This window comes from Oreochromis aureus, linkage group 15 (assembly GCF_013358895.1).
Source record: "Oreochromis aureus strain Israel breed Guangdong linkage group 15, ZZ_aureus, whole genome shotgun sequence".
Lineage (NCBI taxonomy): Eukaryota > Metazoa > Chordata > Actinopteri > Cichliformes > Cichlidae > Oreochromis > Oreochromis aureus.
Window position 1 is genome coordinate 26,368,732 of NC_052956.1, and position 25,521 is coordinate 26,394,252.

Below are 25,521 nucleotides of genomic sequence, written 5' to 3' on the forward strand. Positions count from 1 at the left end.
ACAGAGTTAACGATAAAAACGATAACAAAATAACACTGAAAACCGATAAAGAACCTGCAAACCATACATTTCACACCTGAGCCTCAACTCTCGCGGCCCGGTACTGGTCCGAGGCCCGGGGGTTGGGGACCGCTGGTGTAGAGAGAACAGGGTGTGAAGACCACATACCTCACTCCACCCGCTCATATGTCGTGTTGCTGCGTGCTCTTCTAAAGCTATTTTCCTTTTCAAACCTCACATCCTGAAACAGCGAGCAGCTCCTGTGCTCACCTGACACTCACCTGCACCGAGGAGCTGCTGTGATTTTCTCAGCATCCAAGGCCTTTACACATTCTGAATGCTGACTATGTACTGTACATTTCTATGGCAATGATGAGAGAAGCAGTGGTGGGACAGGTTCCTGGTGGAAGCTTTGGTCCATGACCAGTGCAGGTGAGGCCGTGTCTGCAGGCCAACAGACAGAGCAGCAGCTGTCCGAGAACCAACACGTTGTTGGACTTTCAGTTCCAGGTTTTGAGCCACGAGTGTGCTCATTGCTATATGCAGTAATCTGATTGGTCAAATCTGAGCCTGTTTAGAAAAAATAACTCCCAGATGCATCCACCCATGATGGGTGTTTCTTCTTCAATCACTATGTGTTAATAGACCTCCCTGCACTGAATCATACTTGTTATCAATCTCTGGCTCTCTTCCACAGCATGTCTTCTATCCTGTCTTCCTTCTCTCACCCCAACTGGTCGCGGAAGATGGCCGCCCCCTCACTGAGCCTGGTTCTGCTGGAGGTTTCTTCCTGTTAAAAGGGAGTTTTTTCCTCCCACTGTTGCTAAAGTGCTTGCTCATAGGGAGTCATATGATTGTTGGGGTTTTCTCTGTATTATTGTAGGGTCTACCTTACAATATAAAGCGCCTTGAGCATGTATAAATAAAACTGAATTGGTGTGTCCCCCCACACACACAGCTCAGGTAAGCAGCTGAGTCACACCTGTGAGGTGGACTCTTCATCTGCAGCTCACAGACGGTCACACGCAGAGCCACCCACCAGAGACGTGCACGTGCTTATTCACGTGTTTGCTTATGTGTTCATTTTTACAATAGACAGCAGCCGTGTGGATGACGTCATCATCCTCATCCCCGTGTCAGCGCTGCGGTGACGTCACGCAAAAACCGGCGCTTCCCGTACTGAAGCGACGGCGCTCCATGTGAACTCTGCCCGCAAGCTGAGCTGATCGATCAGAAGAATCTGTGCTGATTATCGATAAGCAGGTCTTCCGAAAACCCTCACACCGCCGAGCGCGCGACCGGAAACCGACCCGCCTTCACAATAAGTGCAGGCCGAGGGCAGCCGTTCTGTCACGGTCACACCTGCAGTCAGGTCTGCTGTGACGAAGCTGCTCGCGTGGTCACACTTTTTACTCGTACATGAGTTATCCTCCATCATCGCTCCTCAGCAGACCAACGCTGAGGGGGCCGTGCTTTTCCGTGCGCAGGACTTACAGTATATCAAAGCGACTCTGAGCTGCTCTCCGGTTTAAGTCTTGGTGGATCATGCAGGCAGTGTTGCCAACTTAGCGACTTTGTCGCTATATTTAGAGAGTTTTCAGACCCCCTAGCGACTTTTTTTCTAAGAAAAGTCGCTAAAAAAAAGACGTGAAAGCGCATATCGCTTTTACTCTCAACAAGCAGCTGGTCCTGTAACGCAGTCAGTTCTTCTTTTACTCTTATGCTGTTTTGTGGATCACAAGGTTTAAAACTACTTATAAACACACACACAAAGTAACTCCACCAGAGTGCCTATTTCGGGTCACTTTTGCCGGTCCAAGCCCGGATAAAGGAGCAGGGTTGGAATTGTGACATTAAAAAAAACAATAATTGCTAAAAGAAATTTAATTTGTAGTTCTAAATAAACTCTAAATGCATTTAGGATGTTTTTTTACTCACTTTGTCTCTTCCACGATGTTATTTCTGTCTCCAACAACGTAGGTTACAATTATATTAGTATGACCAATTATGCAAATTAGGTGATGACGTCATTTAGCGACTTCTAGCGACTTTTAGGACAACCAATAGCGATTTTCCTTACTGAGGAGTTGGCAACACTGCATGCAGGTCTGACGTGCCACTTAGCCATTTGAGTCAGTCGTGAGAGGTGTGCACCGCTGGATTGGCTCAGCACACACCAACCCTACCGGTACAATCTGCAGAATCCTGCCTACCACGTGACTTTAGCCAGCAGGTGAAACACTGGTTCATTTTAATCAATGACTAGTTTTGTGTGAACTTTACAAAAACAACATGAAAATTCAGTCTGACTCACCAAAACTACAACATAGCGCCTCTGAGTCTAACCTCTGACCTCTGCCAAGCCAGCTGTATGATAACAGAGCTCCACAGCGCCCTCTGCTGTGGCAGTACAAGGTAATGTGACAGCCAGCCCCAGTGTACCTGCCTCAGACTCTGTCGGTGCTGCAGTGGACTGTAATATTCTATTTTTTCTAATAAAACCTGGTCGAACCTCACTGGGCATATTATCAGGTGCGGGCTTTTATTGTGAAGGTCCCGGCAGCTCTTCCGGTGCGGTGGTCGCTCTCGCGGTGCGTGTTGACGCAGCGGGTGCGTCAGGAGGAGATGCTGTAGAGCATCATCGGAGCCGAGCCGCTCCAGTCCGTCCGAGTCCGGTTAACGGGACCCGCTCATGCTCTGCCCGCCCCGCAGCACGCCAGCCCCGGATCCAAGAAGCGGAGAGCAGCGGGGAAGAGCCCGGAGGTAAGAGAGGAGGAGGAGGGGCAGGGCAGGGCGTGGAGGAGGAGGAGAGCCTGTCTGTCATCTGTCTGTAACTCCCCCACCCACACACACACACACACACACACACACACACACACACACGTCCGTTGGTCTGTTGGAACCGGACAGGAGGAGCCGGGCAGCAACTGGCGAGAGGCGCTGAGGCCTGGAGAAATGCTGCTGAAGAGCCGCTTCTCTCCTCCAGCATCAGCTCAGTGTGTGTGTGTGTCTGTGTATGTGGTTGTCTGTTTATGTGTGGTTGTGTGTTTATGTGTGGTGTGTGTGTGTGTGTGTGTGTGTGTGTCTGTGTGTGTGTTGTGCATAATTGTCCACATCATGAGCAGCACTGAGTTTTCTTCACTGGTTCTATGCCGTGATGAAGAACAGGAAGATCCCGCCTCCCTTCCCCAGACTTTTTACCTATGGAATCACTTCTGACCTCCTGAGAACGGCAGAGCTTCACAGCAGCGCTCCAGAGTGGATGTGAAGCCTCAGTGACTGATGGAGGAGCTGATCTACTCCATGTTTGCCCGTGTGTCAGCCTCTGATTGGACAGAGCATCTGTGGTGCTGCTGTCTGTGCTACAGAGGAGCTTCATCTTTCCTTCAGCTGTGTCTGTGAGAGCTCCTGCATAAAAAAACCCAGTGCTCAAACTCCAAACTCTCACTTCATCTGTTTGTGTGGTTCACGCAAAAGTATTGACAGTACTGATGATACGGCAGTATATGTGCAGAAAAACACTAAAGCAGTGAAGTTTTCATGTCAGTGACTCTCACCTGTGTGTGTGTGTGTGTGTGTGTGTGTGTGTGTGTGTGTGTGTGTGTGTGTGTGTGTGTGTGTGTGCGAGATCATATGGTCATTTGACCGATGGATATTTCCTGTTAGAAATAGGAAATATCTTTAACCTGTTCCAAGGAAACAGAATCATCTCTGAGCCATTATTTCAAATTAAATGTTTTATAATGCGCTCGTGTTTTCTGTGTATTTTCTGCTGGTCAGCGAGGACCGACCCGTTTTTATTTTTTCTGTTGCTTTAGTTCAACGTTTAACTCTAAAGATGAAATGAACAGTTGACCTGCTCATGCTCTGTGTTTTTAATAAATATCACATATTTGACTGCATGACCCCGTTTCTATGCCGAGCCTCTGTAATCAGAGCACTGTGAATAAAAATGTCTGTAGGAGTTCATTCAGTGCTTGAATGAAAGCTGAAGGTGTTTAACCTCAGACTCAGGCTGGTGTGGACAACCTGCAGGTCCTTTTGGACCTGACTACACACCTGCGGGTGCCTCGGCTGTCAGGATTCACACACACACAAATCAGTAAGAGCAGGATCGTCTGAAATTACTCATTTTGTCTGATTAAATATTAAAAATCTGTCATGGTGGCACAACAGGCCCGCACAACCTCACCTGCATCACCTGCCTCTGTCTTCATTTCCCAGGATGCTCTGGGGTTTCTCAGCAGGCCTGTGAAGATGAGTGTGACATCATGGTTCCTGGTAAGCAGTTCGGGGACTCGACACCGCCTCCCCCGAGAGATGATCTTTGTGGGCCGAGAGGACTGCGAGCTGATGCTTCAGGTGAGGCTGACCTGTGCAGGTGTTCGGGTTAGTAGAAATCGCCTCCCTCTAGGTTGGTCTGAAAAAGGAAGTTGTAATGGTGTCTTGTTTGAGTCGGAGTGAAAGTAAGCAGAAAGAGTTGTGTGTGTGTCTCAGTCTCGCAGTGTGGACAAACAGCACGCTGTCATCAACTACAACCCGACCACAGATGAACACCTGGTGAAGGACCTGGGCAGCCTCAATGGGGTGAGCCATACACAGCATATCAGTACATTATCATAGGTATCCACCAATCAGCAGCAAACACGGGTAGGGGGTGGTGATGTCTAAGGTCAGAGGTCACAGTACAAAGATTTTTTTTTATTAACTTTAAAAAAAAATTAATTCCACTTTAATTTAAACAGGCAAGAACTGTAAAATCACAAAAGAGTGAAAACCTTCAGAATGGACTTCATCATCATCATCAGAAAGTTTCACCTGGACGTTTGTTTGTTTGTTTGTTTCCTGCAGACGTTTGTAAATGACCTGCGGATTCCTGATCAGACCTACATTACCCTCAAACTGTCTGACATCATCCGCTTTGGATACGATATCCTTCAGACGCACACACTCACTGTGTGTGCGCGTGTCTGCGTGCGTATGTGTGTTTCTGTGCGTGTATGTGTTTGTGTGTGTGTCTGCAGTGGCGGTCCAAAGGCGAACACTCCTCTGGCGCCCCCAAACACACCACCACACACATAAAACATATTAAGGATTGTAGATTAACATAAAACTGTTGTCGGAACGATACTGAATTTCACCAGAGAAACACACACACACACATATATGACAAGAGAGAGAGTATTCATAGTATGCAAACAGCTACCAAACAGCCATCATAATTCGTCATACAATGAGAACAGGACAAATCAACAACTGATAATGGCTAATTAATATTATTCTGAACACAGTCCAAAAGCCTGAGGCCATCTCCCTGTACAACTTCTCCATCTAACACACTGTAAACACTGCAATAGTTACACCCTTTTTACACACACTCTTTTCTGCTCTGTAATATTCTTGTCAATTTTCTTGATATTTATTTATAATCCCCTCTTTATACCTTGATATTTATAATTGAATGATCTGTACATATTAGTGCTATTTCTTAAATGGGTAAAATCTGTAACACAATGTATTGTTTGGAGTTTAGTCTGTTACTGTTACTATTTTAACAATTTCTTCTTGGAGCAACTGTAACCCACATTATTTCCTTAGGGATTAATAAAGTATTCTGATTCTGATTGTTTCAGGATACATGACCTGCTTACCTGTATCTTTTGCTCGTTTCTCCTCCTCCTCTTTTCTCTTTTTTCTAAACTGAGCACCTGATGGTTTTGAACTTTTCTTGTCCATCTTGGTTTTAATTTTGCACTCCAGTATGAACACAAATCCACCAACCCGAGGATCACCACAACATAATCTAACAGACCCACATCTTAGTTCACAGATTCACTTTGTCTAGGGTTTATTCTGGGATTTCGCACAACCCAGTATTCAGATCACGAATCCATAATGGGCTTGGATTTACAACATTATGAATGAAATGTGCTCTATTTGGAAGCAGCCCCCCCCCTCCCTTTCGACGGGTTGTGTGTGAGAATTTAAATCATTAAACTGTAAATTTTAAATGTTAAATTGTTATTGATCCCTTTACCCCGAGTCCTAAAGTGTATATTTATTTTCTTACTCTTCTTATATTTATTGTTTGTTTACTTGCACTGCTGTAACTGGAGCCTCGTCGTCTCGTGTCTCTTTATACTGGACTGTATGTAACAGAGATGACAATAAAGTTTACTTTGACTTCAGCAGCGAGCAGGCGCACCGAGGGCTCTCGCGCTCACTTTTCCCGTATAGAATTTTGAAAAAACATCGGTGCAAATTATAAGTCTGTATCATGATGTCTGGTGTTTTCATGTTTGTTGGTTTGTTTTTATTTTGTTTTATTTTGCGAGTTGGTTATTAGATGCTGCTCCAGCCAGCCAGAGAATCCCCCGCCGCCCCGCCCTCTCCTCCCTGTGCCGCAAGCAGCAGGCGCACCTCGCAAACGGAGGGCGCCCTTACTCCCAGCAGATGGGCGATAGAAAACCGATCGGTGCCTATGACATCCCCAATATGGCATCATGTCGGGGCAGCATGAATACGAGTAATTTTTTTTTTTTTTGCCGATGCCCGTGATGCCGCCCCCCACCACGATGCCGCCCCGGGCAACCGCCCGTGTCGCCCGTATCTAAAACCGCTACTGTGTGTCTGTCTGTGTGTAGATGTCTCTGTGTGTGATAATTTTAATATTTTTCTGAGCTGTTGTTCACATTCTCACGTCTACGTTCTGGAGAAAAGTCAACACAAAGTCCCAGAGGAGGCCCTAAAGGTTGGTTTGTGTGTGTGTGTGTTTTCTAGTGTACAAATTACTGCATAGAGGGTGTTATTTAATTTCCTTCTTTAACTGCATTTAGTTTGCATTTCCAAAACTACTCCATGTATCATGAATTTCTCATGACTACACACAGCATGTACAGTACTGTGATTAAATGCAGTACTGTGAGCACATGCAATACCATGGGTACATGCAGTTTGCAGTACCGTGAGTACTTTTGCCTCGTTCTTCTGTTTCAGCATGAGAAGTACAGCAGTCAGCTGCAGATGAGCCTAAAGCCTTCAGAGATGAAGAAGAGCGACGTGGACGAGCGGACGAGAGGCGAGAAAATGCAGAGTACCAAGAGCCTCGCACAGGGTAAAAATAATACAGCAACAGTACTGGCAGTAAAAATACTGTGTAAAGAAAAAGTACTCCTATTATACTGGCCAAAACACAAGCAATAACACAAAATCTTGACATCACACAGGGTCAAAAATATACTGCACTATACAAAACATATTATAATACAAAACCCTGCACCAGAAAGCCTGGTGAAGGGTTAAAAAGTACTGGATCAGGTGTCTGGCCAATGTGTGTTCCTGTACTCAGACGATGTGTTGCTGGTTGTTCTGATGTATTTTTTACTGTAAATCTGCTCGTTCAGGAAAATGTTTTAATAACAAACCAGAAATTCATAATTATAACAGCGACGGCTGTTTGTTCACGCTCCTCTGGTCACCCTGATTGGTCATCACATTCACCTATCACACGTTTCTGTGACAGAGGCGCCGGTGTGTCGGCCCACTCCTTTGTATGGCCAGCCTTCCTGGTGGGGAGAGGAGGATTATGGGAGTAAAGTCCAAACCAGCGATGAGCCACATTCAGGTACGCACACCTTAATAAAGTGGAGGAGTGCAGTAAACTGGTTCTATATAAATAAAGCTAAATTGAGCTGATGGTGCGTTATTGATGATGTTGATGAGATGTCGTCTCTTTTTCTCTGTCAGATGTTCAGAAAGACGCTCCATCTGCAGATCCAGAATTTTCTGCATCGCTGTCAGACTGTCAGCCAAAGACCGCCTTCCCTTCGTACCATCGTGAGCCGAGCTACTTTGAGATCCCCACCAAGGACTTCCAGCACCCTAAATCCTCAGGGGCGGAGCTCCATGAGATCCCCACCAAGGACACTGACACGCCCCCGGCCCCACCCTCACCTCCCACTCCAACTCCGCCTGTCGTTCAGAGCCACGCCTCCTTTACCATTGAGTTTGATGATTGCATGCCTGGGAAGATCAAGATTAAAGACCACATCACCAAGTTCTCCACTCGCCAGAGGAAGCCGCAGGCTACACCCACCAAGACAGCCATCATGGCCACACCTGCAGAGGTGATGTCAGCAGAGAGCAAGGTGGCTGACTGGCTGGTCCACAGTGATGTAAGCATGATGAAGAGACGCCCGCCGTCTGAAGACGTTTACAGCACCAAGAGTGACCTCGCCATGAACATCAAGACCCTGAAAGGTCAGAGTTGCACCTGTGTTCCGGACCATACCTGTGTTTGTCATTCACAGGTAATCGGGGTTTATGCTTCCTGCTGGTGATAAAACCTGTCCAGCACTTCATTGTTAACAATTTACTGACACACGGTCCCTGAATCTTCTGATATTTCTCTGATTTTACTGAACCCCACTAAACTTTTGCCTTCGTTTGAGGCTATCAAAGCTTCAGTCATACACTTGTGACCTTTGAGCTTCAAAGTTCAAAAGCTAGCACTCACTGACGTCTTTATTTCTGTCTTTAGGTCACCACCATGAGGATGGGACCCAGAGTGACTCAGAGGACCCAGTTCTCAAAGGAAGGAGTAAATCCCACCACTCGGTCCGCACTGAGCACTCTGTGCAATCAGAGCTGTCCCAGGCGTCGCAGCAGGCCATCCAATCAGGCCAGTCCATCCATAGTCAGCTACACCAACCACTGCAGTATTCTCCACCCAGACAGGCCTCTGCCTCACCCGTGGCCCCTGAGAGGCCCCTGTCCCAGAGCCCTCCTAAAACTCTGTCACCCACCGAATTTCCCAAACAGGGGCCCCCTGAGCACCTCACTCAGCAAGCTTTCATCATTGAGTTCTTTGATGACAACCCACGCAAGAAGCGCTCTCAGTCCTTCACCCATAACCCCGCCCATGCTGACTCATACTCCACACTCAGAGCCAAGTTGGAGCGGCGGAAAGGTGGCGAGAGGCCAGCATCCGTGCACGGCCACATCCCTCCCACCCAGCAGGTGACGGTTCCTCTGAAGGGCCAGAGCCATGGCGGCCCTCAGAGGTCAAGCTCTCTGAAGAGAGAAAAGACTGAGGGGGAGGTGGCTTCATCAGCTTCCTCGTCTCGCTCCTCATCGGGCATCATCATCCGACCTTTCGGCAGCGTTGGGAAGAAGTCAAAGCTCGCCCAGGAGTTTGCTGCTGAATTTCTGAAGGATTCAGGTCGTAATGACTCCTCCCCAACCAGGGATAAGACATCTCCTCCACCAATGTCTGCACCTCCTGTGATGGTGTCGCCTCATCATACAAGGATCCCCTCCACACAAGAACCTCCAGCTCCATCTTCTGTCTCCTACCCTGCCTCCCCATTACAGCCTCCAGCAATCTCAAAGACCCCAGTCCCACTCAACATTCCAGGCCCAGCTGCCGCTCCAGTCCATCCGTCTGGACCTCCCTTCTCCCCCATGCTGCCCATGGCCGTCCGTGGAGGAGATGTCAAAGGTACCCAGAGGTTGGCCAGGAACGAGGAAGATGACAGCTTGAGCGATGCTGGGACCTACACCATCGAGACGGAGTCGCAGGACAAAGAGGTGGAAGAGGCTCGTAACATGATCGATCAGGTGAAGTCTCAGTGAAAACATAGTATGAATAAGATCTTTGTGATAGTAGAGGGGTGAGGCAGCATTCATTGTTCCTGCTGCTCATGAAAGGGTGTCTTTAAGTGGTGGTGCGTGCAGGAAAAGTGCAGCACAGCACACGTGCTGTGCCGTATGATTCTTCAGCAGGGATGTGGGCTTTGATAAAATCTTATGTCTTATGTGCTGTTGTATTCAAACCCTTGTGTCATTGCTGATTATCTCACCTTTGTTGTCACGTCTTCACTGAATCTTCCAGATAGAAAAATGTTTATGAAATTAGAAATGATCCTAGAGTATCTGGAAGTATTCTGATGTTGCTTATCTAAACAGCATCTCTTAGTGATGCACTGACCCTTGTATCCTTCCTATTTCTTCTTGTTTGTTTTTTCTGCCCATCCTCATGCATGCCCTGTGCTCTGACAGGTGTTTGGTGTCCTCGATTCTCCAGAGTACAGTGGTGTGAACACAGGTGTGTATAGACCTGTCATAAACGATGGAAAGGATGAGCACGCTAACCTGCCTAGTGATGGTAGCACTGTGGACTCATTGCATGGCTTTATCCCATCTTCTATCAGCGGCCCTTCAACAGGCCCCATACAGGTAAAAAGAAAATGTGAAAATTTTGAAGTACAACCTGGAGAAACACCTTTGTGGTCCCAGTGCCCACAGAACCATGTTGTTATTCCCTGTTTCTCCTTGTGATATGCATGTAAATGTTGACGTTTGTTTCCGCTGATCTTCCTGAAAATTGTGTTGGTCATCATATTTTGTTCTGCAGGTTCCAGCTGCTCATGCTGCAGGTCTGGAAGGCCCTAAGTGGGTTTCACGTTGGGCCAGTCTAGCAGACAGCTACGCCGAACCTGGTTCCACTGCACCTCAAGGAGAATGTCTAGAAGGTGAGGTTTGTTAAAAATACCTTAAAGATGTTTAAAGAGCACAGAGCCCCTGGTCATTGTAAGTGCCGCTGTTATCTCAGTTTTATGTGATTCCGTTTATGTTCTTGGAGTCTTGAATTAATCAGTAATTTGCAGTTTTGTAAGTGAACAATTAATGTATCTATACACAGTTCAGAGCATGTGGACCCATGGTCTAATTTTTCACTCCACTTATCGTTTTGAAACTAAAGTAGTTACGCAACATTAAAGCAACTCATATGAAAAGCTGATGTGACTAAACCTGTGTTGCAGATTCACGTCTCATGAGCCCTTCGTTGGGAAACTACAGCTACGACAACTCTGAGTCAGAGTCCAGCCACAGCTCCAGGACAAGAAGGCTGCTGCCCCAAGTGCCTCCAGAAAAGCTAGACGGTGTCACCCCAAGCATCATGATTCGCCATGAATCTTACCAAAGCCAGGAACCTCTGGACAGAGCCTCTGGTCCCTCCCACTCAGTTGACTCCACCCAGCGCCTGTCCGTTCAGGATGATGTGGACCCAGACAGCCTGAGTGATGCCAGTCGCTCAGATGATGGACCTGTTCAAGAGAAGATGAGGACGAATCAGGTCAAGACTGCATTTGTATCTCCAGGGATCACTGGTCCTCAGCTTAGAGGTCCGGAGAAAGTGTCTCCATCCTCCAAATCCACCTGCTTCTACATTGGTTCGGAAGACCATTCCAGCAAACCTGAGCAAGCCCGGAGCCCAGTACAGTCTGAGAAGACAAGAGACCCCCCAGCAAAAACTCCCCCTACCACTGTCCTGATCCGACATCTGAGTGGACACGAACCCAAGAGGACAGGAGTCAAACCCAACAGCTCTGCTCCAAACCTCCAAACACAGGACAAAGATTCAGTTCCAACCAAAGACAGTTGCACATCATCCTTCATCCGTCAGGAGAGTTTCACCAAAGACCAGCCCAGTGACACTGTCCAGATGAAGAAGCTTCCCCACATCTCCAGCCACCCGTCCATCAGAGATATGGAGCAGAGGCGGGAGAACATCCAGGACGCACAGTCCTTCCTTCAGGAAGGAACTCTATCCTCTCTGGATACCAAGTTCCCCTCCTCTGGTTCAGGTCGCAGCTCAAAGAAGGAGGGTTCGTCCAGCCACATGGACGACTCCCTGTCTGGTGAGTCAGATGTGGACACGGCTAGCACGGTGAGTCAAGTGAGTAGCAAAAACACTCCAGTCAGCTCAACTTCTAAAAAGCGTCCTCCCATCAGCAGCCTTCAAAAGGAGAGGTCCTCCTCTAGTCCATCCATTCAAGAGAAGGGACAGCAGCTCAGCGCCCGTGAGCGACTTTCTGAGAAACGCCGAAACCAGATCACTGCCAATGCAGCAAATAAGGCAGAGGCAGCGAAGCGCTTCCAGATGCGCCGCAGTGCTGGGAATCGTGGCTCTCTGGATCTGTCTGAGGGCCAGCAGGGGTCTGGTCTGCAGTGGACCGAAACCCCATCATCTGATCACGAAACGTCCCGTCCATCCAGCCGCAGCAAAAAAATCATTGCCCCTCTTCAGAAAGAAGACAACGGGAAGACGCCCAGGACAGTGACACAGCAGGTTCTGACACGTTCCAACAGCCTGTCGGCACCACGGCCGACCCGAGCCTCAATGCTGCGGCGGGCACGTCTGGGTGAAGCCTCAGATAACGAAGGTGCCGAGACTGACCGAGGCTCTCAGAATTCTGACCATATCACTGCGCCGCCCAAAGTGTCCACCGAGGGGAAGAAGTTGTCCAGGCTGGACATCTTAGCGATGCCCAGGAAGAGAACCGGCTCCTTCACCACCCCCAGCGATACCGAGGCATCCTCCACAGGACGGCCCACTTTCTCCAACCGGAACACAGAGGCTGTTGTCAGCACCAGGAAGACATTGGTGGGTGACAACCGGCAGGCAGCTAGCAGAGGAGGCGGAGCTCCAGCGAAGCAACCTCTGACACGTACCCGCTCGAGCGGAGCCAAGTATGCCGGCAGCGGTGAGTTATTCCTTACTGACCCTGAATGTGGGGGGTTCCTGATGTTTCAGTCCGAGCTGTTCCTCCTGAGTTGTTCCAGGATGAGAGACAGAGGTCGAGTCTGCCGTCACTCAGTCTAGTCGCATTAATCATAGGTGTTTCAGTTGCTCAGTTCTCCAACAGGTGAAGACTGGTCAGTTTGAATTTTTTGGCCTTTTATTATGGAATGATAATCATGTCATGATAAATGCATGAGCAAAAAAAATTATTCTGAGAAAATAATTTCATTTCACTGGTGCAATTAAATTCCTCATTCCTCTTAAATTCAACAACCTGCTTGTGTAAGTCTCAGAGCTCCGAGAAGCCATTGCTCATGCCAGCGTATCAAGGTACTAACCGCAAGTCCAATGTGTCCCAGGTGTGAGTGTTAGATTAAAAAAAAATAAAAAAATCTGTTTACCAGAATTAACTTTATTGTGCAAACCTGAGTTTGTCAAAAGTTAGAGTGAGAAGCCTCAGCTGACGGGTGTGAAACAGCAAACAGACGATTCAAAGGAACCAGGACAAATGTGAGGAAATCAGGCAAACACATCCTCATCGCGGTCTCACTTTTTGAGCTTCATGATGAGCTGAATTGTTTGAGTCGTATCATTGTCGCATCTTTAACTTTACAGCATAAAGTGCTTCGAGGCCGTGTAAATAAAATTGAGTTCAGTTGAATCGTGGTAAAAAGCACTTAATCTGCCCCACCCTCCATGAGCACAGACTCTCTGGTGCAGGGGTGGCAAACCAGTCAGAGACCAAGAGCCACTTTTTTTTACTGTGTTACCGCAAAGAGCCACATCATACGCATGGGCACACATGAACATCACCCATCCTTTCCTCCCTCTCTCTCTCACACACACACGCACATAAAGTACACACATCTCTGCTCAGCCAGATTTATTGTAAATGTCACACACCAACATGATAATGACAGAAATGGACTCCTACAGTACTAAAACCACAGGCCAGTCATTTTCAACAATGAACATTGTGTGCACTGTCTCACACACACAAACTCTCAGTTCAACCAAGTCCACAAACAAAAATATAATAATCTACAATAGCATTTTTCTTTTACAATGCATGTTGTTTAGTGGGACTTCTGGCATTCCTTGCCTTGAACAATCCTCTTCAAATCTGGCTTGTATTCCGTTGTTGCCACTCGAAGCAATTCTTTCACATGAGTGTCAGTCAGAATAGATCGATGTTTTGATTTCACATGTTTTAGGGTAGAAAACACAGACTCGCAGACGTATGTTGACCCAAACATTGACAGTATCTTAAGCGCAGCCCGTTTGACATTGGAGTATTTTTCCATTGGCACACTTTTCCAGAACTCAATGGTCCCTTCCCTTAAAGCAGGTTTCAATTGGTCCTCCTCACAAAGATCGATCATCTCCAACTCAGCCGCAGCTTCATCTGTGACTAGCGGGACATTCAAACAGCCGGTCTCTGCATTAAATGGGTCGACGAGGAACGTAATCTGTGGCCTTTTCAATTGTAGATCATGGAACCGGGTCACAAAGCTTTCGTGCAAGTTTTCAATCAGCGTTGCATATCTGGCTCTTTGCTTACTCAGGGCAGCGCTGGCGACTTGCCCGCTGGCTTTTAGCAGAGTGGGAAAATGTGTTAAATCTCCCTTTTGAATATGTGTCTTGAACAGCTTCAGTTTGTTGACAAATGCAAACACACTTTGCACCAGGTCAGGAAGCATTTTTAACTTACCCTGCAGGGTCAGGTTCAGTCTGTCCAAGTGACACAGCATGTCGACCAAAAAGGCCAGATCCATAATCCACTTGAGGTTTGAGAGCTCGGGATAGTCCTTGTAAACAGTTTCATGGCATCCAAAAGCTCAAAGAAGTGAGAGAGTACCTGGCCTTTTGACAGCCACCTCACAGTGCAGTGCAGCGGCAGGTCACCTGGAAACCCTTGGTCCAGCTCAGCGATGAGATTCTTGAATTGCCTGTGGTTATGCGTATGTGTGCGGATATAGTTGACGATTCCCATCACAGGCTTCATGACGTTATCTAAATTCAATGATTTCGACACAAGTTGCTCCATGTGGATGATGCAGTGGAAATTCCAAAAGTCAGGAATAGTTCGGTCAGCTTTGCACAGCCCCACAAGCCTGTTCACAGATCCCATCATGGCTGGTGCTCCATCCGTGGCTATTGCAGTTAAATTCGTTATGGGCAGATTTGCTTTTTCAAATGCAGCCATCATGGTTTCTTTCACATCTATGCCATGGGTTCTGTCTTTTAATGGCACAATATCCAGGAGTTCTTCTTTGATCACACAATCGTTTGACACAGACCGTGCAAATATTGCCAACTGAGGCTTGTCTTGTATATCACAACTCTCATCCAATGCGACACTAAAATACTCACATGTTTGAAGGTCAGAGTGCAACTGTGATTCAATAGCCGTGTTAATGTCCGATATTCTGTGTTCAACAGTGTGGCGACAGTTGGACGTCTGATACCATGCGTTTTAATTTGTCGTTTTCAGGAGACAAGATTTCAACAACGTCACTGAGGCATTTTTTAACTAACTCCCCTTCATTGTATGGCTTTTTGACCCATGCAATGTTCAAGCCAGCTGATAGGATGCGAGCATTATGGTCTCTGACTGCTTCGTAAATTTTTGGAAAAACTGTATCTGCTTTTCTGCCTGACTTTTCAAAGTGGCCAACTCGTGCTTGCAAAGTTCAGTCCCTTTTGGAAATTCCTGGTTGATGTTAGCATGGAGTGAGCTGAAGTGGTGCTGGAGATTTGAAGCTTTGAAATGCGCTAATGACGTCTGACATATAAGGCAGAATGACTTGCCATTGCGTTCAACAAAAAAATATAAACTCTCCCACTCTGTTAAAAACGTCCTGTGTTCATCTTCATATTTTCTTTTTGCTGTGCATTTTTTCCCTGCCATTTTAAGGGCGAACTTGCTCCTACTGGGAAACTTTGCGGTATTTTCATCTCACACACATGTGCATTTGATGAAAATACCGTATTGAACTCAAGCGAAGCGAACGCGCAAATTTTAAAACAACAACACAAAAAAACCCCAAAACACAAACACAAACTTTGATATGAACGTAAGAGCCGCATGAAACCAGGCAAAGAGTCGCATGCGGCTCGAGAGCCGTGGGTTGGCCACCCCTGCTCTGGTGGGACCTGCTGACCTTTGCTGTCATTGGAAATCTCGTCCAATTTCTGATGCTGCTGAGTCTGTTTGTATTAACGTGGAAACAGCATCAGCTCCCTTGTTATGAACAGGAATTAGGACACAAACCCAGATACCATCTGCAGCCCAGAGCCTCGCCCTGCAGACACTTTAATCTGATGTTCTGTCACATTTACAGCCATCCAAACATGCTTATTAACACTCTGAGGTCATCATCATCAGTGGCAGCCACGGCCGCGGCTGCCACTGATGATAGCAAAACCTAGGGCTGTGTGGAGTTAGACAGAAAGCACTGTTTTTAGGTCTGTGCGGATGATGAACAGACCTAAAAACAGCTGCTGTGGTGATTCAGCACAATATAAAATAGTATTGAATTGAATAATTTCATTTTTTGAACCTTGATCACGTAGAGCTGAGATGGGAGGGTCAGGGTTATCACTGACAAAGGCTCACAGGGATCAGATGTCAAACTTCACCTGAGAGTCTGAGGTTTCTGACTGAATGTTGGCATAGCGGTGCTCTCTGGAAGTCATGGTTGGCTCTTATCTGAACATCGAGTTAAACAGAATCTGGTAGTTGAGGTTTGCGGTTTCTCATGACCGGCTGTTCTCAGGTTCCCGTCGCAGACAGAAGGGCTCGGACTTCTCCTCTTCCTCTGACGAAGAATATGAGACGAGTGGTGGTATCTCCAGAGCCAAACGCTCCTCCCATCCTTCCACCTCTGACCAGACACCACGCAGCCACCGGACGCCCGCCACCAGGACCAAGTCCGTCTCCCTGGAAACGGAGGAGGATGAGGATCAGAACGACGTTGACCCGTACCAGAACTGGTCCACGCACAGTGCTGAGATCGCCAAGTAAAAGCACCGTCACATGTTGATACGTGTGCCACGGTAAGGTGATGTCACTCACGTCTCTATGGTGTTCTTGTGTTTGCGTTTCCCCTGCAGGCTCAGTCAGGACCTGGCTAAAGACCTGGCCATCCTGGCGAAGGAAATCCACGACGTCGCTGGGGATGGGGACTCGCCGAGCTCTGGCATGGGCACCACCACGTCTCCCAGCTCACTGCCCAACACGCCGGCCTCCACCATCTCCGCCAGGGAGGAGGTGGGCCACAAAAATCCCTCATAACACTCTCACTACACACAGGCCATACAATGACTAGCAGGCGGCAGTGTGGGCAGTGTTAGCAGCAGGTGTTGTGTTGCAGTGTCTTCAGGTCTTGTTTATTAGCTCAGCAGAGGTCAGTGCGGGCTCCAATGTTCCCAGTTCAGAGGCTGGTCTGACTGGGAGGAAACGCCTTCGTCATGCTTCGACTCATTGTTCATTTCTCTGTTCTGCTCGCAGACGCCATCCTGTCCATACTTATGGGGGGTCCGACCATCTCAGGTGTCTGACTCATCTCTCCTCGTGCCCTGTGATTGGTTCCCCCTGCCATCACTGATCCTAACACTCCCTTCTCATTGGTGTTGGATTGTGTTGAAGCACATTTGATTTGTTTTATTTGTGTTTTGAAAGATTATTGATAATAAATTGCTGAGGCGGTACCGAACAAACCTGAGCTGGAACAAGTGCCCAGGTGTGTCAGAGCAAGGACTCGAAGCCCCCCGGAGGGTCCACCGAGAGCAAACAACTCCATAAAGAATATGACCTGAGGCCAGGTGACAGGTGGCTTAACCTGTGCTACTTCACCCTCCCTACATGAGAATAAAAACGTCTCACAGCTCGGCACGCTTCTTTGGATTCTATGGTTTGACAGTGGCAACCAAACAGCCTGTAGGGCCCTAACTGCCACCTTTTGGCAATCGTAATTACACCCTCCAGGTGCCAATAAAAACAAGATCAGAAGTCATGATCCCTGTAGTGTAAGCCTGTTCTCTCACTTTTCACAGCCACCACATTTAAGGCTTTATTGTGTTTTTTATCGGCTGTTTCACAGATTTGCCAGATACTCCACCTGTGATCCTCTGCGGAAAGCAGCTAATGACAAACCACAGAGTGTGAATCAGAGAAAGCAGTTCTTCATCACAGAGAACAAATTTCCACAGCATACCATCCGGTGGCTCCTTCTGACACGCCCTCATAAACAGACGAATAAAACCCTCTGACGTTCGTACCTGTCTCAAACAGAGTCCGTCCCCTCCGTCAGGTGACTGAATCAGATGTAAGAACCTGAACCTGCCCCGATTGTGTCGCTTCCCGCTCGGTGTTGTTTGGCGCTCACTCAGTGGTTTTGATGATAATCGCGTCCATCGGCCTCCACCGTGAATGAACTGGTGTTACTGGTTTTGGAACAGTTCGTGAAGCCGTGGCTGGTGCCCAGTAGGGTTCTCCCGCCCTCCTTCGCCTCCCTGTGGTCGTTATGCTCTGTCTCCCAGCAGCACTGAAATTCACTGCACACGCTGTTGCCTCCACCATTGCAGCTGCATGTTGACTTGGTGCATGCGTTCACAGAGCACCACCATCACCGTCTAGCTGGTTTCATCACCGGAGTCAGACTCCTTTTATTCTCTTTCCAGCTGGTCCAGCGTATCCCTGAGGCCAGTTTAAACTACCAGAAGGTTCCTCCAGGTTCTGCTGCTGTCTCGGACCTGGACGCAAATATGAATGAGCCAGAGACCGGTTCTAAGCAACGGCGTCCGTGGAACCGCGAAGAGGTCACTGTCTAATCCCTCTGAGGCTACGTTCACACTGCAGCTTGTAGCGACACGGTCATGTTCATGTGTAATTAACAGACCAGTAAACGCCAAGGTGTGTGTGTGTGTGTGTGTGTGTGTGTGTGTGTGTGTGTGTGTGTGTGTGACCCATCGCACTGACCATCGTCACACCCAGATTTAGCTTTGTGTTAGCTGGGACTAATAACCACTAAAATGATTGTAATATTTAGGTTTTAATTAGTGCTGTCAGGGTTAATCTCGTTGAAATGACGAGCTAACACGTTAGCGCGGTTAGCTCATTAATGCATTAACGCCGTCCAGCCCCACGCACGCGGTGATTCGCATTAACTCGCTAATGGAGATTGGCCGCGTTAATGTGGTTATGGCGTTAACGTCATTTTAACGAGATTAACGCTGACAGCACTAGTTTTAATATTTTGGTCTGCTTACTTCAGGAGGAATTGTGACTGTGGTACACTGCAGCCTGAAACATGGATGTGCGTGCTGTGACACTTCCTGTAGTGACCATATTTGGATGGGATGGTGGTGCTCCAAGTGATCAGCTATCAGGTGTTATGAAGGGGAAATTATCAGCATCAGGCTGTAAATGTGTTTGTTTTAACACAGTCCATAAAGACTGACTCAGTGCTGCGTGTGCTGGACGTCAGAGGAAGTCCAGCTTCATTTCTCAGCCCCGGAAGGTGCGTCAGGCTGAGGACTCTAGCTGTGCTATATGCTCAGATAGTAACACCTAGAGGCTGCAGGGATCATTACAGCTCGCACCATGCAAAGGTCAGACTGAAGCGGGGCTCTAGACAAAGGCACTGTTATTCATTGTTTCAAGACTAGAATGTGATGCAAAAGTAATGAAACCCTACAGAGCTGCCGTGTGAACATAGCCAGTATGATCGGTACCATGACTACAACTGCTGCAGTTAGTTTTGGTGTGCTGGGAAATCAGGATGTAACCTGCTGGAGCCACGTGACGGGTGCAACGCTGGCTTCATCTCCTGCCCTCTGCATGTCCCTCTGAACTCTTTTAGGTGATTCTGGACAATCTGATGCTGAATCCAGTGTCTCAGCTGTCTCAGGCCATCCGGGAGAACACAGAGCAGCTGGCCGAGAAAATGAAGTAAGGAAGCACTGACTCCCCGAGGCTGTAGCAACTCAAACCTGAGAAATGTTGGGATCCCTTTTCATCAATATCTTTTTAGTTTGAACAGAAATAAACACCTCCTCCCATTCAACACATGTTTATCCAAACCATTCAGTCCAAGTACAGCCTCTCTCTGGGGGAACAGCTAGTTTCCCCTCACAGTGAGACAAAGATTTAAACTTCAGACCACAGATGTAAAACAAAGACGATTTCTTTGGTTACCTTCACTTGCTATCAGGCTTATTAGGGGTTCAGATCTCAGGTCCAGGTCGGTATAGTAAGGGGCACTTTTGGGAGTGCCCCTGTGGTTTCTGAGTACTGGTGCTGACTCGACAGTGTCTTCCTCTCAGGGTTTTGTTCCAGAACAAGGCAGAGGTCTGGGAGGAGATTGAGGCAAAGATCAATACTGAAAATGAAGTCCCCATCCTGAAGACCTCCAACAAGGTTGATCTCCATATTTATTGGCTGATTTTAAACAGCACAAAAGCTACTTCACAGAACATCTGGAAAACTCCGTTTTCTGCTTCCTGTTGTAGGAAATTACCTCCATTTTGAAAGAGCTGAGGAGAGTTCAGAGGCAGCTTGAAGGTACGTTCAGGTTTGGATTTGTGTGTTTTGTCCAGTTTGAGTCTGTTGAATCCAAAAACAGTTCAGGGACAGGGTTTTTTAAACTTCTAATGAAACCACAAGAAAAAGACAAAGAAGTGCCAGAACTGCCTAATAATTGAGCTGATGAACAGTGCTCAACAAATTTATTACACCACACAGTGTAAGATTTATGGCACAGTTGCCCTAATTAACAGTATTATTTATCATGTTTTATGTTTTTCTAATGGTTAATCCACCACTATGCTCATTTAACTGAAGTGATTTCAGTGCTAAATTATCATTACTGTGCCTGACTCAGCAGAACATATAGTAAAGCAAAATTATTGTTTTTTTTTTTTTTTTATTAGGATGCCAAATTATAGATATTTACAGAAAATCAGATTTAGTGGTTGAATGTTGTGCTTGAATCATTCCTGTGTGTGCCGGCTCAAATTTAGGTACAAAAGTGTGAATTCAGTTTATCTACATCATAACTATTAAACAGCCCTTGTCATTGTAGTTTTCAGTTGAATTAAAGTTTTAACTGTGGTTCTTTATAATGTTCTCTTTGTTTTAACACAGTCCATAAAGAGAGTACAGTGCTCAGCATAAATGAGTACACCCCACTACATTTGTCAGAAAACCTTTAGTTTCCTTTCAGAATCAACATTTTCTATGAGATACTATACTACAAAATACTCCCACAAATGTGGGCCATTGATTGCAAACAAGATTTATGTGCACACACAAAAAAGTGATTTTCCTAAAAAAGTTCATTCAAGCCTATGTCGCAAAAATTAGTACAAAGCCACACTTAAGTCTACAAAATTCAAATTAACAGGCATTCAAGCACAGGTGAGTCTAATGACTCATTTAAGAGGTGTCCAGCAGACAGGTGACTGTAAAAGGGCATTACTTAACAAAGAAAAGCCCTTCCAATTTCATGCTGTCATCAATGGCTCCACATGGAAGAAAAATGTCACAAAATCTGAGAAAGGAAATAATTTCTTTACACAAAAAAGGTGAGGGCTACAACAAGATCAAAAAAGCTTTACATATCAGTAAAAATTCTGTAGCAAAAGTGATCCAAAAATTTATGAAAAATGGAAGTGCAACCATTGTACAGAGATGTCCAGGCCATCCACGGAAGTTAACATCTCGACAGGAGCATCTTCTGATGAAAAGGGTTGAAGAAAATCACCATGCAAGTTCACTGCAGTTAGCCAAAGCAGTAGAAAGCCAAACTGGAGTGACCGTTTCCCGTGACACTGCAGAGGAATGGCATGCATGGGTATCGTCCATGAAGGAAACCTCTCCTAAAGCCCATGCATAAAAAAGCACGCCTAGAATTTTCTAGGGCCCCTGCTGAAAAAGATGAAGACTGCTGGGACTCTATAATCTGGAGTGATGAGACAAAGATCACTGTTTTTGGAACTAATGGTTTCAAAACTGTATGGCGTCATAAAGGTGAGGATTTCAAAGAGAAATGCGTGGTGCCTACAGTGAAACATGGTGGTGGCAGTGGTCTTATGTGGGGCTGCATGAGTGCTGCTGGTGTTGGGGAGCTGCATTTCATTGATGGTATCATGAACTCAGCAATGTACTGCTCTATACTGAAGGAGAAGATGCTGCCATCACTGCGTGCACTTGGTCGTCGTGCACTTTTCTAACACGACAATGAGCCAAAACACACATCTAAAGCTACTGTTGCATTTCTGAAGAAGAACAGGGTGATAGAATGGCCAAGTATGTCTCCTGATCTGAACCCAATAGAACACCTGTGGGGTATTCTGAAGCGACAAGTTGAGCATCACTCTCCGTCCAGCATCCAGGCTTTAAAAGAGGTTATTCTTGAAGACTGGAAAAAGATAGATGTTGCAATATGTCGCCAACTTGTTCATACCATGCCTAGAAGACTTGGTGCTGTCCTTGAAAATCACGGTGGTCATACAAAATACCTGATGTAGTAGTTTTTGTTGCAGGGTGTATTCATTTTTGCTTCAACCAATTTGAGTAAAACTGAAGATTTTGTGATCTAGGTTATATTATTAACGTTATTTTCATGTTATGGAGTTAAACAAGTGTTCAATAAAACTCAGCCTTGTGAAAATTTGGGAAATTGTTCTTTTGTTCATTGAGCTACTGATTAAATTCGTACTTTTTAAAGGGGGTGTACTCATTTATGCTGAGCACTGTACATCTTATAAATCAGCTCAGACTCCATCTGAAGTGGACTTGCTGGCCCTGGTATGTTAATATTCTTGTAATGCTCTTGTTATAGTTATAAACACGATTGTGGAGCCTGGTGGCGGTCTTCAGGCAGCAGCCAGCGCAGCATCCCTCAGTCAAACTCGACTGTCCTCAAGGGAGAAGAAACCCAGCACCAAACCTCGCGGAGCCCCCAACACCAACGAAAGCACCAAACGACCGCCTCATGGACCCGATGGGGCCCACAACATGGCCTGATCAGGCCTCTGTAGCACCTCTGAAGAGTAACTGTGCATCCACCAGTCCCTACCTCTGACTGTAACACCCAGATCCACACCTCAGTGCTGACTTCAGCTGTAAATTTGTGGTTGGGGGCTGGTGTGGGTTTGTGGCGGGCCTGTTTGAGGTCTGCCTCTAACTTATCATCCATTCGCAGCAAGAATGGATATTTACAAAGCTTCTGACAAATGCCGTGCATCAGTGGAATTTTTGGTCTGAATTTATTGGTTTCCAACCCAAAACTGACAGAGCGATGTGATGAGGTGATGATCTCGGTGTCCCACAGGTCATAGCTGTGAACTTTCAAGGATGCAAATTTTAAGTGAAATGCTGCCGTGGACCAGAACCACATGCATCGTTTCTAGCAGACTCCTCTCACATGAATCCTTGTCTGTAAATACCACGGCTGTGAACAGACCTCAAACACGCCCCCTCCCTGTTTGCAGGGAGCCGCTCGGTCTTGCTCCTTCCGGCTGTTACCGGGACGACCCGTCTCTGGTGTGTGTTTGTTAGGGTGGAAGAGCTGCGGCGTGTGGATGCACTGAAACTGTCCAGAACTAACTCTCATTCGTGGTCAGTGTATGTCTGTAGAACTGCTTCCACTTTGCACAAGCTCAGCAAACATAGTCAAAGCTCCAAAATGAAGCAGCCGCTCGCCACCGTAGTACGTGGATGATGTACAAACATATACATAAACTTTGTGCTTTGATAATCTGTTGTTGCGTTGCATTTGAACAGATAGATTGTGTTGCTGTTTTTATGTCTGTATTTATGAAGAGAAAGGGCTGTGCAGACAGGAAAAGGAACCCTGAGCTCAGCTGTAGAAGAAAAAACGATGTAATGTTGTGTTCCTGAATGTTTGGGTGCTCCGCTGCCTGTCCCAACATGCTCAGCCTCATTTTCTTTTGCCATCTTGCTGTGAATGTGCATTAGCTTTGAAGTTGCGTCAGGTTGTGCTGAATGATCAGACTCATGCTGGTCCCTGAACGCATCGCCTTTCTACCTAAAATGAAAGAAATGCGATGACCAGACTCGGCTCTGTTTGGCACGCTGGTTTCTGATAGAAAGCCCTGCCCCTTAACACAGTTCAGGGTCATGTGAAACAAAGGAACGCTGAGGTGTTCTCCACAAGTTCTGCCTCACTTCATTATGACTCCTCATGTGTTCCTGGTGATGAAATGAGCTGTAAGGCTGACATGCTGAGCCGTAATCGCAGACCACAGACGTCTGTGAAAACAAAGCTGCAGCTCTGATCAGAGCAAGCCGCCGTTCATTTGCCACATCCTGATTTGTGAGGGCTCAGAGAGTCCAGCTTGGCAGCGTTATGTCATGAGCACAGGCTATATTCCTGATGATGAAGTGTGGACCCAGCCAATCATCTGCCGGCTGAGAAAAAACTCGACGTTGAATTTTTTTCTTTTCGAAGCTGTTCTGTCAGAGATGCTGCAGACTCGGTTCTGGAGTTCAGGACTGACACTCTCCAATCGATGAGCAGCTCGTGTCCCTTATCTCCTCGCTTCAGCTGACTCTGCTCGCTGAGTTCTGCTCGTCTGCAAGCAGCATGAGCTGCGGGATCAGGCTCACCTGTGATACACTTGTGTGTTGTGGACTTGAGTGTGTAACTCCATTCATCTGGAGTATTTCTGATCTTTGAATTTCTTGTAAATTTCTTGTTCGGCTGTGTTAGAAAAGTTTATATGAAGAAAGTATGTAGAGTTTTACCTGTGAGAGCACCGTCTGCTCTCAGAGAGGTGGAGGATGGCGCGCGCACGCGCGTGTGTGTTTTCGTTTAGGCGTCTGTGTGGATAGAAGCAGGTTGTTGAGCGCGCTCAGTGAAACCCTCTTGAGCGATTTGCCTAGCTTAGCACAAACCCTGGAAGCAGAGGGAAAGTGTTAGCATAGCTCCACAGGAGGAAGTTTGCTGTGTGAAGACATCATCGGTGGGCGGCGCACACACGGCATGCCAGGAGCTCGTTTGCGTTGCGAGGACTGCAGACCCAGCCAATCATCTGCCAGCTGCGACTCTCAGGACCAGTGCAGGCGAGTGGCAGGCAGGTGATGTATTAGACGGGTCTGTGTATGTCCAGGATTTATCCAGCCGCAGAGCTGTCCAGCACCTCTTCAGGAGGGATTTGCTCCAACGTTAGTGGGCGTGGTCTGTAGAGAGGGTGAACAGTTTAAGCTAGGCTCACATCAACTTGTGAGCTAGGAGAGCTGAGAAAAAGAGGATTTCACTGAATCTACTGGAATGTGTGTGTCTGAAGAAGCTGGACTTTTATTTTGTAAGGTGCATGTTTCCTGTAGCTTGCGGCAGGTGAGAGTTTGAGGCTGGGTCACCAAATGTGCACTTTTTCATTGCCGAACGCCTGTGAGGGCAGCTGGAGCTGAGCTTCGTTTGCTCGTGGTGTTTTGGCGCAGCCTTCCAGAATGTACCAATTCATTGCCACCCACAGCAGACACCTGATTGGCCGTTGCTGTGATGATGTAACTGCTGCTGCTACAGGTCATTTGGGCTACCTGCCTTTGTGTTTTACTTTTGTTACAGTGCATGCGGCTGAGAAGCAGCCAGGGTGTAGAAACGTGTGCTCACGTCTCATCGACCATTTCACATGTCTGACGGTCCTGCGGCCGCCCGCAGCCTTTCTGTCCACATATCCGAAGCGTAACGCCTTCATCATGACGGGATTTCTTTTATCACCATGTCACTTGTAATAAACTGATCTCATGCAGATGTCTTGGGCCTCTGTGGTTTTTCAGTGCTGTGAAAATTGAAATGAAAATAAAAACCAGAACCTTAGACGGCCTGTGCTTAATGTGTGGCTGAGGTCAAAGGTGATCGTGCCCAGAGGAAGTGACATTGCAGGAGGAGGAGCTTAATCAT

At 47.0% G+C, this 25,521-nt stretch overlaps 1 protein-coding gene across 2 annotated transcripts; it reads left to right on the plus strand.

Moving 5' to 3' along the window:
• Positions 1–2,561: 2,561 nt before the first annotated feature.
• On the plus strand, positions 2,562–25,390 carry si:ch73-212j7.1 (centrosomal protein of 170 kDa protein B). 2 transcript variants are annotated; one of them, XM_031744961.2, is made up of 19 exons: positions 2,562–2,763; positions 4,225–4,362; positions 4,498–4,587; positions 4,852–4,930; positions 6,693–6,751; positions 6,997–7,114; positions 7,523–7,624; positions 7,747–8,259; positions 8,540–9,618; positions 10,060–10,236; positions 10,415–10,532; positions 10,824–12,548; positions 16,366–16,609; positions 16,703–16,859; positions 18,272–18,409; positions 19,453–19,541; positions 19,916–20,009; positions 20,102–20,153; positions 22,435–25,390. In XM_031744961.2, the coding sequence occupies exons 2-19, from the start codon at positions 4,258–4,260 to the stop codon at positions 22,617–22,619; spliced, it is 5,124 nt and encodes a 1,707-aa protein (XP_031600821.1). In that variant the 5' UTR covers positions 2,562–2,763; positions 4,225–4,257; the 3' UTR covers positions 22,620–25,390. The 2 variants fall into 2 exon arrangements, with proteins under 2 accessions (XP_031600821.1, XP_039454509.1); XM_039598575.1 differs by lacking the exon at positions 18,272–18,409.
• Positions 25,391–25,521: the final 131 nt, after the last annotated feature.

Bases quoted from the DNA above. Each gene is read 5' to 3' on its own strand.
- si:ch73-212j7.1 (XM_031744961.2), top strand. From the start codon at position 4,258: ATGAGTGTGACATCATGGTTCCTGGTAAGCAGTTCGGGGACTCGACAC. The intron at 8,260-8,539 runs GTCAGAGTTGCA...TTCTGTCTTTAG, and splicing joins GAACATCAAGACCCTGAAAG to GTCACCACCATGAGGATGGG. The intron at 12,549-16,365 runs GTGAGTTATTCC...GGCTGTTCTCAG, and splicing joins AGCCAAGTATGCCGGCAGCG to GTTCCCGTCGCAGACAGAAG.